The sequence below is a fragment of the Salvelinus namaycush genome, unplaced genomic scaffold (genome assembly GCF_016432855.1).
Source record: "Salvelinus namaycush isolate Seneca unplaced genomic scaffold, SaNama_1.0 Scaffold99, whole genome shotgun sequence".
NCBI classification, from domain to species: domain Eukaryota; kingdom Metazoa; phylum Chordata; class Actinopteri; order Salmoniformes; family Salmonidae; genus Salvelinus; species Salvelinus namaycush.
This window is the reverse complement of record NW_024061741.1, coordinates 177825-192328: the sequence shown is the minus strand read 5'-3', so window position 1 is coordinate 192328 and position 14504 is coordinate 177825. Positions and strand designations below refer to the sequence as shown.

At 43.0% G+C, this 14504-nt stretch overlaps 1 protein-coding gene across 1 annotated transcript; it reads right to left on the bottom strand.

The window, feature by feature from the left end:
- Positions 1-561: 561 nt before the first annotated feature.
- Positions 562-9289, bottom strand: LOC120043663 (zinc finger protein 239-like). The gene is made up of 2 exons (XM_038988213.1): positions 9198-9289; positions 562-2513 (listed from the first exon to the last, which is right to left on the bottom strand). The coding sequence occupies exon 2, from the start codon at positions 2407-2409 to the stop codon at positions 1225-1227; it is 1185 nt and encodes a 394-aa protein (XP_038844141.1). The 5' UTR covers positions 2410-2513; positions 9198-9289; the 3' UTR covers positions 562-1224.
- Positions 9290-14504: the final 5215 nt, after the last annotated feature.

Below are 14504 nucleotides of genomic sequence, written 5' to 3'. Positions count from 1 at the left end.
TGACCTGGCCTCCACAATCACCCGACCTCAACCCAATTGAGATGGTTTGGGATGAGTTGGACCGCAGAGTGAAGGAAAAGCAGCCAACAAGTGCTCAGCATATGTGGGAACTCCTTCAAGACTGTTGGAAAAGCATTCATACTGAAGCTGGTTGAGTGACTGCCAAGAGTAGGTGTGTTCAAACTTTTGACTGGGACTGTATGTTTTAAACTTTAATTCATAGGCCAGGTTGTAGCAACCTCACAATGGGTACAGGGAAAATGAGTATCATGTAGTAGCCTAAACCTATAGATGTTACATTCAACTGGGTGAATGGAATATGAATGACAATATCATGTAAAAGGCATAAACAAATCATCCTGTAATAGAAATAAGGCTCATAAAAAAATACAAATTATAATCATCCTCATCTTAAACAGCACCGACCGCCACTGCCTTACTTACAGTATAGCCTACCTGTAAAGCACCAGAAATAATGAACCTTCAACCCTCCATAATAAACTAAGACAGGAGACTGAGCTTAGTAATTGAAATACAATATGTTTATTAATTTTTGGTTATATTCCCGCTAATTAGAAGTTATTGTTGCATACATTTTTTTGTGACTAAATTATATAATTTTTACAAAAAAGAAAAAGAAAAAGTGATTATAGAAATCCAACTAGAATATATAATGTCTGATTACTGGGGATTCTCTATGGACAGATATTAGCTATGGATTCCACAATGGCAAATACATCTTCACTGAATTGTCCGCTGTGGCTGCTGAAGGTCTGCTGGTGTAGAAAGTATTGCCCAACAAGACAGCTGTATAGTGGAAATACTGACATTGACAGGACATGTCTGTTAAGCACCAACAAAATAAACACTGTTTCTGTCAAACTGCCTTTTCTCTGCATTTCTGACTTTTTGGTTTCCTGAAAAAGTGATATGATGATAATGGCTTATTGTGAACATACCAGCTTCATTTCAATAAACAATATTCAAACAACTCCAGAACACGGTAAGTCTTCTCTACAGTGGGAGTTAAATGCTGTGTCTTCAAATGTGATGCCTGACTGAAGCTTTCCACACAGACAACATGTTCCACACTCCTTTGCAAGTTTTAACCCCCTTTAAGTAACCAGGTAAGTTATTGTTAGTCATAATTAGTTGGTGTTATATTTTATTAGTATAAACTGGTGAAACTATCCCCATATTGACAGCAGAGTGTAGGCTTCTCCCCTATGTGAATAAGCTAGTGTCTTCAGCTTTGACGACACAGCTTTCTCCTGAGTGAGTTCTCTGATGTTTCTTCAAAGTTGATGACTGGCTGAAACTCTTCCCACACTGAGAGCAGCGGTGAGGCTTCTCTCCTGTGTGAGTTATCTGATGTGTCTTGAGAGTTGATGAATGACCAAAACTCTTCCCACACTGAGAGCAGCGGTGAGGCTTCTCTCCTGTGTGAGTTATCTGATGTGTCTTCAAAGTTGATGAATGACTGAAATTCTTCCCACACTGGGAGCAGTGGAATGGCTTTTCTCCTGTGTGAATTAGCTGGTGTTTCTTTAGGAAATATGAACTGGTGAAACTATCACCACATTGAGAGCAGTGGTAAGGTTTCTCTTCTGTGTGTGTTATCTGGTGTGCCTTCAGTTGATATAACCTGGTGAAACGCTTCCCACATTGAGAGCAGGGGTAAGGCTTCTCTCCTGTGTGAGTTAGCTGGTGTTTTTTCAGAGTTGATAACTGACTGAAACTCTTTCCACATTGGGAGCAGTGGAATGGCTTCTCTCCTGTGTGAGTCCTCTGGTGCGACTTTAAGTCTTTTGGATGACTGAAATTCTTCCCACATTGAGAGCAGTGATATGGCTTCTGTCCTGTGTGAATTAACTGGTGTGTCTTTAGATGGTGTAACTGACTGAAACTCTTCCCACAATGAGAGCAGCGGTAAGGCTTCTCTACTGTGTGGGTTAGCTGGTGTCTCTTTAGGTTTCCGACCAGACTGAAACGCTTTCCACACTGCGAGCAGTGGTAAGGCTTCTCCCCTGTGTGAGTTATCTGGTGTGTCTTCAGGCTGTGTAACCAACTGAAACTCTTTCCACACTGAGAGCAGTGGTAAGGCTTCTGTCCTGTGTGCGTTCTCTGGTGTGTCTTTAGTTGGTTCGACTGACTGAAACCCTTCCCACAAACAGAGCAGTGGTATGGCTTCTCTCCTGTGTGAGTTCTCTGGTGCGTCTTTAGTTTGCTTGGTGTTTGAAATCTCTTCCCACATTGACCACATGGGTACACCTTCCTCCTTTTTTGAGTCTGTTTTGATTTGAGGTGAGTTGGGCAAATAAAGCTGCCACTGCAATCTGAACAGGGGTGGGGCCTACAAGTGTGTCTTCTCAACTCCTCTGGCTCATAGAAACTAGTGAAGCAGTCCATGCAGTGGTGATGTTTCTGTCTTGAGTTCCTCTGTCTGTGTTGTTTATGGTTTCCTGATGCTGTGGAACTGGGCTCACTGTCTGAACCTGGGTTGGAGATCTCTCCTGTGGGAATAAGAACAGATATGGGGTTAGAATCAGGAACAGCATTGAAATGGTCTTTAAAATACTTGTTTAAAGGCCTAATGCAGCCGTTTTATATCAATATCAAATCATTTATTAGGTAACAATTAAGTACTTTACTTGAATATATTTAACAAAAATATAAAAATGCAACATGCAACAATTTCAAGAATTATACTTAGTTTCAGTTCATCAGGAAATCAGTCAACTGAAAAAGGCCCTAATCTTCATTAGGCCCTAATCTATGGATTTCACATGACTGAGAATACAGATATGCATCTGTTGGTCACAGAAACCTTTAAGAAAAGGTAGGGGTGTGGATCAGAAAACCAGTCCGTATCTGGCATGACCACCATTTGCCTCATGCAGAGCGACATCTCATTCGCATAGAGTTGATTAGGCTGTTCAAATGAAATTGTATTGGTCACATACACCTATTTAGCAGATGTTATTTCAGGTGTAGCGAAATGCTTGTGTTCCTAGCTCCAACAGTGCAGTAGTATCTAATAATTCACAACAATACACACAAATGTAAAAGTAACAATGTTATTAAGAAATATATAAATATTAGGAAAAGCAATGTCAGAGTGGCATTGACAAAAATACATGAAATGAGTAAAGCAGTATGTAAACATTATTAAAATGACTAGTGTTCCATTATTAAAGTGACCAGTGATTCCATCTATGTAAATGGGGCAGCAGCCTCTAAGGTGCAGGGTTGAGTAACCGGGTGGTAGCCGGCTAGTGATGGCTATTTAACAGTCTGATGGCCTTGAGATAGAAGCTGTTTTTCAGTCTCTCAGTCCCAGCTTTGATGCACCTGTACTGACCTCGCCTTCTGGATGATAGCGGGGTGAACAGGCCGTGGCTTTGGACTTCCTGTGACATCGGGTGCTGTAGGTGTTCTGGAGGGCAGGCAGTGTGCCCCGGTGATGCGTTGGGCAGACAGCACCGCCCTCTGGAGAGCCCTGCGGTTGCGGGGGGTGCAGTTGCCGTACCAGGCGGTGATACAGCCCGACAGAATAATCTCAATTGTGCATCTGTAAAACTTTGTTAAGGTCTTAGAGGCTAAGCCACATTTTTTCAGCCTCCTGAGGTTGAAGAGGCATTGTTGCACCTTCTTCACCACACTGTCCTTGTGGGTGGACCATTTCAGATTGTCAGTGATGTGTACGCCGAGGAACTTGAAGCTTTCCACCTTCTCCACTGTGGTCCCATCGATGTGGAAAGAGGCGGGCTCCTTCTGCTGTTTCCTGAAGTCCACGATCAGCTCCTTAGTTTTGTTGACGTTGAGGGAGAGTTTCTTGATTGTGGCCTGTGGAACATTGTCCCACTCCTCTACAAAGGCTATGCAAAGTTGCTGGATATTGGCGGGAACAGAACACGCTGTCATACAAATCGATCCAGAGCATCTCAAACATGTACAGTGGGTGACATGTCTAGTGAGTATGTAGGCAATGGAAGAACTGGGACATTTTCAGCTTTCAGGAACTGTGTACAGATCCTTGTGACATTGGGTTGTGCATTAGCTTATGCCTGCCCATATCGTAACCCCACCGCCACCATGGGGCACTCCACCCACACGACGCCATACACACTGTCTGTCATCTGCCCAGTACAGTTAAAACGGGGATTAATCTGTGAAGAGCACACTTCTCCAGTGTGCCAGTAGCCATCGAAGGTGAGCATTTGCACACTTAAGTCGGTTACGACGCCAAAATGCAGTCAGGTCAAGACCCTGATGAGGACAACGAGCACGCAGATGAGCTTCCCTGAAACCATTTCTGACAGATTGTGCAGAATTCTTCGGTTGTGCAAACCCACAATTTCACCAGCTGTCCCGCAGGTGAAGAAGCCGGATGTGAAGGTCCTGGGCTGGCGTGGTTACACGTGGTCTGCAGTTGTGAGGCCAGTTGAACATAATGCCAAATTCTCTAAAATGACGGTGGAGGCGGCTTACGGTAGAGAAATTAACATTCAATTATCTGGCAGCAGCTCTGGTGGATATTACTGCAGTCAGCATGCCAAGTGCTCCCTCAAAATTGCAGACATCTGAGGCATTGTGTTGTTTGACAAAAGTGCACATTATAGTGTGGCCTTTTATTGTCCCCAGCACAAGATGCACCTGTGTAATGATGATGTTTAATCAGCTTCTTGATATGCTACACCTGTCAGGTGGATGGAATATCTTGGCAAAAGAGAAATGCTCACTAACAGGGCTGTAAACAAATTTGTGCCCTAAATTTCAGAGAAATAAGCTGTTTGTGCATATGAAAAATACCTGGTATCTTTTACTTCAGCTCATGAAACGTGGGACCAACACTTTACATGTTGTGTTTATATTTTTGTTCAGTGTAGATTACCATTATAAACGGGAAAAATAATTGCTTTTTAGTAGAAAAAAAAATATTTCTCCAGCAAGAAGTTTGCCAGATGGGCTTTGAGATACGTAACCACTCAAATGAATAGACAGGTAATAGACGGCTCCACCGCCACACAAGCTCACAGAACAGGACCACAGAGTGGTAGGCCACACAAGCTCACAGAACAGGACCACAGAGTGGTAGGCCACACAAGCTCACAGAACAGGACCACAGAGTGCTGAAGCGCGTAAGATTAATCTGTCCTCGGTTGCAACACCGAGTTACAAACTGCTTCTGGAAGCAACATCAGCAGAAGAACCGTTCGGCGGGAGCTTCATGAAATGGGTTTCGAGGGCCGATCAGCCGCACACAAGCCTAAGATCACCACGTGCAATGCCAAACATCGGCTGGAGTGATGTAAAGCTTGCCGCCATTGAACTCTGGTGCAGTGGAAACACGTTCTCTGAAGTGATGAATCACGCTTCACCATCTGGCAGTCTGATGGACGAATCTGGGTTTGGCAGATGCCAAGAAAACGCTACCTGCCCGAATGCATAGTGCCAACTGTAAAGTTTAATGGAGGAGTAATAATGGTCTGGGGCTGTTTTTCATGGTTTGGGCTCGGCCCTTAGTTCCAGTGAAGAGAAATCTTAATGCTACAGCATACAATGACATTCTAGACGATTCTGTGCTTACAACTTTGTGGCAATAGTATGGAGAAGGCCCTTCCCTGTTTCAGCATGACAATGCCCCCGTGCACAAACGAGGTCCATACAGAAATGGTTTGTCTTGATCGGTGTGGTAGAACTTGACTGGCCTGCACAGAGCCCTGACCTCAACCTCATCGAACACCTTTGTTTTTGGAAAGCCGAGTGCGAACCAGGCCTAATCGCCCAACATCAGTGCCCAACCTCACTAATGCTCATGGCTGAATGGAAGCAAGGCCCTGCAGCAATGTTCCAACATCTAGTGGAAAGCCTTCCCAGAAGAGTGGAGGCTGTTATAACACCAAAGGTGGGGGCAACTCCATGATTTTGGAATGAGATGCTCAGACACGCAGGTGTCCACATACTTTTTGTCATGTCGTGTATTTCAAGGCACTCTCAGTAGACCATTTGAAACCACTTCATTCATAGGCTACTGGGCTAATGGCCAGGATAAAAAGAAGCACATACAGTAGTCAAAAGTTTGGACACACCAATTTACTGCTGGGGTTTTCTTAATTTTGACTATTTTCTACATTGTAGAATAATTAGTGAAGACATCAAAACTATGAAATAACAGAGGGATTACCGAGGGATTACCAGGACGTGTGCTCCGGGCATGTGCTGACCAACTGGCAGGTGTCTTCACTGACATTTTCAACATGTCCCTGATTGAGTCTGTAATACCAACATGTTTCAAGCAGACCACCATAGTCCTTGTGCCCAAGAACACGAAGGCAACCTGCCTAAATGACTACAGTTGCACTCACGTCTGTAGCCATGAAGTGCTTTGAAAGGCTGGTAATGGCTCACATCAACACCATTATCCCAGAAACCCTAGACCCACTCCAATTTGCATACCGCCCAAACAGATCCACAGATGATGCCATCTCTATTGCACTCCACACTGCCCTTTCCGACCTGGACAAAAGGAACACCAACGTTAGAATGCTATTCATTGACTACAGCTCAGCGCTCAATACCATAGTACCCTCAAAGCTCATCACTAAGCTAAGGACCCTGGCACTAAACACCTCCCTCTGTAACTGGATCCTGGACTTCCTGACGGGCCGCCCCCAGGTGGTGAGGGTAGGTAGCAACACATCTGCCACGCTGATACTCAACACTGGAGCCCCTCAGGGGTGCGTGCTCAGTCCCCTCCTGTACTCCCTGTTCACCCACGACTCCAACACCATCATTAAGTTTGCAGACGACACAACAGTGCTAGGCCTGATCACCGACAACGACGAGACAGCCTATTGGGAGGAGGTCAGAAACCTGGCTGGGTGGTGCCAGAATAACAACCTATCCCTCAACATAACCAAGACTAAGGAGATGATTGTGGGCTACAGGAAAAGGACAACCGAGCACACCCCCATTCTCATCGACAGGGCTGTAGTGGAGCAGGTCGAGAGCTTCAAGTTCCTTGGTGTACACATCACCAACAAACTAGAATGATCCAAACACACCAAGACAGTCGTGAAGAGGGCACGACAAAGCCTATTCCCCCTCAGGAAACTAAAAAGATTTGGCATGGGTCCTCAGATCCTCAAAAGGTTTTACAGCTGCAACATTGAGAGCATCCTGACTGGTTGCATCATTGCCTGGTACGGCAATTGCTCGGCCTCCGACCGCAAGGCACTACAGAGGGTAGTGAGTACGGCCCAGTACATCACTGGGGCTAAGCTGCCTGCCATCCAGGACCTCCCACAGGCGGTGTCAGAGGAAGGCCCTAAAAATTGTCAAAGACCCCAGCCACCCCAGTCATAGACTGTTCTCTCTACTACCGCATGGCAAGCAGTACCGGAGTGCCAAGTCTAGGACAAAAAGGCTTCTCAACAGTTTTTACCCCCAAGGCATAAGACTCCTGAACTGGTAATCAAATGGCTACCCGGATTATTTGCATTATTCCCTCTTTTACGCTGCTGCTACTCTCTGTTTATCATATATGCATAGTCGCTTTAACTATACATTCATGTACATACTACCTTAATCAGCCTGACTAACCGGTGCCTGTATATAGCCTCGCTACTGTTATAGTCTCGTTACTGTATATAGCCTCGCTACTGTTATAGTCTCGTTACTGTATATAGCCTCGCTACTGTTATAGTCTCGTTACTGTATATAGCCTCGCTACTGTTATAGTCTCGTTACTGTATATAGCCTCGCTACTGTTATAGTCTCGTTACTGTATATAGCCTCGCTACTGTTATAGTCTCGTTACTGTATATAGCCTCGCTACTGTTATAGTCTCGTTACTGTATATAGCCTCGCTACTGTTATTTTTCACTGTCTTTTCTGTTGTTTTTATTTCTTTAATTATCTATTGTTCACCTAATACCTTTTTTGTACTTTTTTTGCACTGTTTGTTAGAGCATGTAAGTAAGCATTTCACTGTTGTATTCGGCGCACGTGACAAATAAACTTTGATTTTGATTTGTCATCGAGGCAAAGGGGTGGCTACTTTGAAGAATCTCATATATAAAATATATTTTGGTATTATTTTGGTTACTACATGATTCCATATGTGTTATTTCATAGTTTCGATGTCTTCACTATTAAAATAGTAAAAATAAAGAAGAAAAGAATGAGTAGGTGGTATGTGTATGTGATGCTGCTAAACCAGCCATGATTTATAGGTGTGGGGGGGGTATGCTTGGTTTTTAGTCAAATTAAACGAAATGGGGGGGCGGAAACCAAAAATGTTTCGATGTTTGTAAATACGAGATTCACCAGCACAAAATGAACATCTCTCTACCATGGGCACTGTGTGTCATGGCTGGATAGGTTCCGCTCTCAAAATCAACTGTGTTACCTAGAAGACCTGCTGTTTGTGGGTCTGAAACATTCCCTTTAGCGCTGTATGAAACTGTCAGTTTTGCGTGATTTTAAGGACACGCCTCCAATATTGCCACCCCTCCCACCTCAGCACAAGTGAGCTGATGTTAGACAGGTACATTGCTGAACCTGGCGTTAGGGCTGGAAAATGCCAGCACTCATGTTTTTACATGACGAAATTCCAAACTAACATGTTTGACACTTGGGCCTCCTAACCACCAGCTGAAAACAGGCCCAGAATCTTAAAGCCCCAAAGCAGTATTTTTAAATCATCCCTGTATTTCTAATACATCACTGTGTGTGTTTTATTTCATGAAAATAACCAAATATATTTGTTATCATTGATTTCCCTGAGCCTCCTTTTGCCATTGAAATGCTCAGTCTGATCTTCTGGGCATGTGGATACAAATTAAAATATATTTACATACACAGCCCTGATTGGTGGACAGAGCATACCCCGCAAACCCCTTTAAATAAGGAAGATATAAATGCAAATAAACGATGCCTGGTAATTCAGATAAGATTCTGATGTCATGATCTGGGCCAAAAACTCCATCCAACCTGAAAAGGCTGAAATTCCAGGAATTCTTTTCAAAACAGGAATGTCACATTTTTAACTGCACTGCCCCTTTAAAATTAGTTGAAAGCAAGTTACTCTTCAGAAAATGGCACCAGATTGGTGGAAAGACTCAATAATAGTTCTGGAATCCCCTGTGGCTGTCAATACACTCAACCTCCCCATCCTACACAACTGAACTTACCTGGGTCAGTGTTACCATCTACTTCTTCCTCCTCTTCCCTGTTCTCCACTTCTGTGACTGCTCTCTCCTCCACCTCCTCTTTGAATGCTCTCTCCTCCGCCTCCTCCTCTTTGAATGCTCTCTCCTCCACCTCCTCCTCTTTGAATGCTCTCTCCTCCACCTCCTCTTTAATCCCTATCTCCTCTTCTTTGACTTCCCTCTCCTCCTCTTCCTCTTTGACTATCACATTGAGTTCCAGTGGTTGACTACAGTCCTCCAGCTTCACTAAGACCATCTCTGGGCCCCACTGTGAGCTTCTCTGTGCTGGAACACCACAGTAAGAACCCGGGGACTTGGGTTCAGACATGGAAGGCTATAGTAGGATTCAAAAGAGGCACAAACAAAATGTAAGGTGAGTTTCACAACTGGAACAGCTTAGTTAATAAAGGAATATAACTAAATATTCCAACCACTAGGAATCTACTAATACATTTAGCTAGCTAGCATTGCTGTGGTAATCGTACAGCTAGCGTTAGCAATGTTGAGCTAGTTGGGTTAGCTTTAGCTCACTGACACCTTTCTCACTAGGATGAAACGATCTAGCTAGATAACCAAATTACCAGCAAGAAGTTATATTGAAGCAACGGCGAACCAAAATAACATTTGATTTGTAATCTATAAATGACCAGTTAGCTAATGATTAGATACTGAAAGTAAATTAACTAGTTAGCTAGCCAGCCTTAGATAACGGCCAAGCTAACTAGCCATGCTCACTTATTAGCTAAGGGTGCCAATATATTTATGACATCTTGAAGATGGACAATTCACATTGCTGTCTTAATAACTAATAACGTTATCATTCACAACAGTGTCTTGAAGATAAACACATTTGCTTGGTAGGATAGATAGTTAGCTTGGGTAGCCATTTTACTGGCTAGCTAACGTTAGCACAAATGGCTATTGTTGACACATGATCTGGTGGACGTGGACAAATAATCCAACTCTTAATGTTTACATATGGAAACGTTTCAGAATATGTTAGAAATCTTGATTTTACCATCACGCGTGACTTTGAATTGGCAGCTGTTGTTGTTCTAGCTAGCGTAACTCCTTCTTTGGTGGGGTTTAACGGCGGTTGGCATACAATATAATGTTGCATTACCGCCACCAGCTGGACAGGAGAATATAGCCATTATACTTTGCGATAGAAAAATGTAAATTACCCTGCCAACTATTGTTGATGTTCTCCGTATCCACAGCCAGAATGATTTTGTAGTGCATGGTGATCGAAAATATGTCTTGTAGTATTCAGAAGTTTAGGGAGGGTGACGTCTGTGAATCCAAAAAACAGTAATTATACAGATGATTAACAAAACATGCACAAGACAGTATTCATACCTTGCTTTTTGTGGTGAATGTGAATGAAAACTGTTTTGATAATGGTTTTCATACACATGCCTTGTCCATAATGTAGAGGCCTATGGGATATTCATTGAAGAGGTAAGGGAAGAGGATGGTACATGTGATCTCGATAACATACCAAAACCAATTGACATAACTTTGTAGGCATCCTTGTCTGTATACCTGCAGACACAGACACAAAACTGAGCAGTTCAGTCATCTGCATCCAATAGAGCTAGCTTTCAACATATCGTTATAGCCTACATATTCTTACTGCTTTGTTGATTGATTTTCGGCTTTAGATAGATTTGCACAAATATGAAAAGATATTTAGCTAATTTCCTCAAATTATTTCAGATTTTGAAATTGTTTTAATTGTGTATTTATTGTATGCTAGCTGTCCAACTGGAGTTAGCATGCTAGAATTCCTGCTATTTATGACCAAATACTGCAAAAATGTCATTCTCATCACACGTCATTGCCACCACATAATGAACTGTGATGGTAAGGGCAGATGGTTATGACAAATGCATTAGTTGATACATTTTTACTTACCTTAAACCGCTACAGGATCGGTGGGCCCACCGCGGAACGGTTGAGCTAACGTAGGCTAATGCGATTAGCATGAGGTTGTAAGTAACAAGAACATTTCCCAGGACATAGACATATCTGATATTGGCAGAAAGCTAAATTCTTGTTAAACGAACTGCACAGTCCAATGTACAGTAGCTTTTACAGTGAAATAATACCATGCTATTGTTTGGAGAGTGCACAGTTATGAACTTGAAAAGTTATTAATAAACCAATTAGGCACATTTGGTCAGTCTTGATACAACATTTTGAACAGAAATGCAATGGTTCATTGGATCAGTCTAAAGCTTTGCACATACACTGCTGCCATCTAGTGGCCAAAATTATAATTGTGCCTGGGATGGAATAATACATTATGGCCTTTCTCTTGCATTTCAAAGATGATGGTACAAAGAAAAGAAAAGACGCATGTTATTTCTTTGTATTATCTTTTACCAGATCTAATGTGTTATATTCTCCGACATTCATTTCACATTTCCACAAACTTCAAAGTGTTTCCTTTCAAATGGTACCAAGAATATGCATATCCTTGCTTCAGGTCCTGATCTACAGGCAGTTAGATTTGGGTATGTCATTTTAGGCGAAAATTGAAAAAACGGGTGGATCCTTAATAGGACCTGAAAAGACAAACAAATTGCATATGATCATGGTTAAGTTGAAATTGAACACTTATTTGCTAAATAAGACCATCACATGTATTATGTTAGGATGATTGAGGGATTTTGATGTCTATTTATGTGATTTACAAAGTTTATTACTGACTTTATTTATTTTTAATGTTTCTATAAGATTCCCCCTAAATCAACTAAGGAGAGGACAAGGACATGCACTATATATACAAAAGTATGTGGACACCCCTTCAAATGAGTGGATATGGCTATTTCAGCCACACCAATTGCTGAAAGGTGTATAAAATCAAGCACACAGCCATGCAATCTCTATAGACAAACATTGGCAGTAGGATGGTCCATACTGAAGAGCTCAATGACTTTCAATGTGGCACAGTCATAGGATGCCACCTTTCCAACAAGTCGGTTTGTCAAATTTCTGCTCTGCTAGAGCTGCCCCGGTCAACTGTAAGTGCTGTTATTGTGAAGTGGAAACATCTAGGAGCAACAACAACTAAACGGCGAAGTGGTAGACCACACGAGCTCCCAGAACAGAACCGCTGATTGCTGAAGCATGTAGTGCATACAAATAGTCTGTCCTACGTTGTAACACTCACTACCGAGTTCCACACTGCCTCTGGAAGCAACTTCAGAAAAATAACTGTTAGTCGGGAGCTTCATGAAATGGGTTTCCATGGCCGAGCAGCTGCACACAAGCCTACATACAGTGGTAGCCTACACACTTCAATGCAAAAGATCAACTGTCTGTTCACCTGTTAAATTCTGCTGTATGTTATAAACAGAGTGCCATTTCGGATGCATAGACTATTATCATTTCTAGTTTTTGCTTTATCTAATAGGCCCAATTAAATGAGAGATGTGTATGGTAATTTGTTGTATGGCTACTTTGGGAATATGAACTCATGGCCAGAAAAGGTGAGGAAATGATTCTGCAATGTTTATGATATATGTATAATGTATTATGTTTATAAATTAAATATTGTCTACTTGATAAATTTGACATTACAGTATTCAGACGTAGCCTACAAACGTCAATGTAAAAGGTGAACTGTCTGTTTACCGTTTAACTTCGGATCGGAGCTATAGAGAGCAAATTACTTGAAATAGCTTATCTGTTTACTACTATTCAATTTACTACTGTGAAGTAGGTCCAATTAGAGATGGGGCGAATGGTAGGTGGCCTATCCTAACTTGTTGTAGGCCTATAGGCTATTTCAGAGTATGAAACCATGACAACCAGTGAAGGTGACTGTTTCAAGGACAGCTGTTTTCCATCTATGTAACATTGCAAAAATCAGACATTTTCTGTCCAAAAATGATGCAGAAAAATGAATCAATGCTTTTGTCACTTCTAGGTTAGACTACTGCAATGCTCTACTTTCCGGCTACCCGTACAAAGCACTAAATACATTTCAGTTAGTACTAAATACGGCTGCTAGAATCCTGACTAGAACCCCAAAAAATAATCATATTACTCCAATGCTAGCCTCCCTACACTGGCTTCCTGTTAAGGCAAGGGCTGATTTCAAGGTTTTACTGGTAACCTACAAAGCATTACATGGGCTTGCTCCTACCTATCTTTCCGATTTGGTCCTGCCGTACATACCTACACGTATGCTACGGTCACAAGACGCAGGCCTCCTAATTGTCCCTAGAATTTCTAAGCAAACAGCTGGAGGCAGGGCTTTCTCCTATAGAGCTCCATTTTTATGGAATGGTCTGCCTACACGTGAGAGACGCAGACTCGGTCTCAACCTTTAAGTCTTTACTGGAAACTCATCTCTTCAGTAGGTCATATGATTGAGTGTAGTCTGGCCCAAGGGTGTGAAGGTGAATGGAAAGGCACTGGAGCAACTAACCGCCCTTGCTGTCTCTGCCTGGCCGGTTCACCTCTATCCACTGGGATTCTCTGCCTCTAACCCTATTACAGGGGCTGAGTCACTGGCCTACTGGTGCTCTTCCATGCCGTCCCTAGGAGGGGTGCGTCACTTGAGTGGGTTGAGCCACTGATGTGGTCTTCCTGTCTTGGTTGGCGCCCCCCCTTGGGTTGTGCCATGGCGGAGATCTTTGTGGGCTATACTCGGCCTTGTCTCAGGATGGTAAGTTGGTGGTTGAAGATATCCCTCTAGTGGTGTGGGGGCTGTGCTTTGGCAAAGTGGGTGGCGTTATATCCTGCATGTTTGGCCCTGTCATCGGATGGGGCCACAGTGTGTCCTGACCCCTCCTGTCTCAGCCTCCAGTATTTATGCTGCAGTAGTTTGTGTCGGGGGGCTAGGGTCAGTCTGTTATATCTGGAGTATTTCTCCTGTCTTATCCAGTGTCCTGTGTGAATTTAAGTATGCTCTCTCTAATTCTCTCTTTTTCTCTTTCTTTCTCTCTCTCGGAGGACCTGAGCCCTAGGACCATGCCTCAGGACTACCTGGCATGATGACTCCTTGCTGTCCCCAGTCCACCTGACCGTGCTGCTGCTCCAGTTTCAACTGTTCTGCCTGCGGCTATGGAACCCTGACCTGTTCACCGGACATGCTACCTGTCCCAGACCTGCTGTTTTCAACTCTATAGAGACAGCAAGGGCGGTAGAGATACTCTTAATGATCGGCTATGAAAAGCCAACTGACATTTACTCCTGAGGTGCTGACTTGTTGCACCCTCGACAACTACTGTGATTATTATCCATTTGAACATCTTGGCCATGTTCTGTTATAAT

What these genes read in the sequence shown, in the direction of transcription:
- LOC120043663 (XM_038988213.1), bottom strand. Translation starts at nt 2,409, where the DNA reads ATGGACTGCTTCACTAGTTTCTATGAGCCAGAGGAGTTGAGAAGACAC.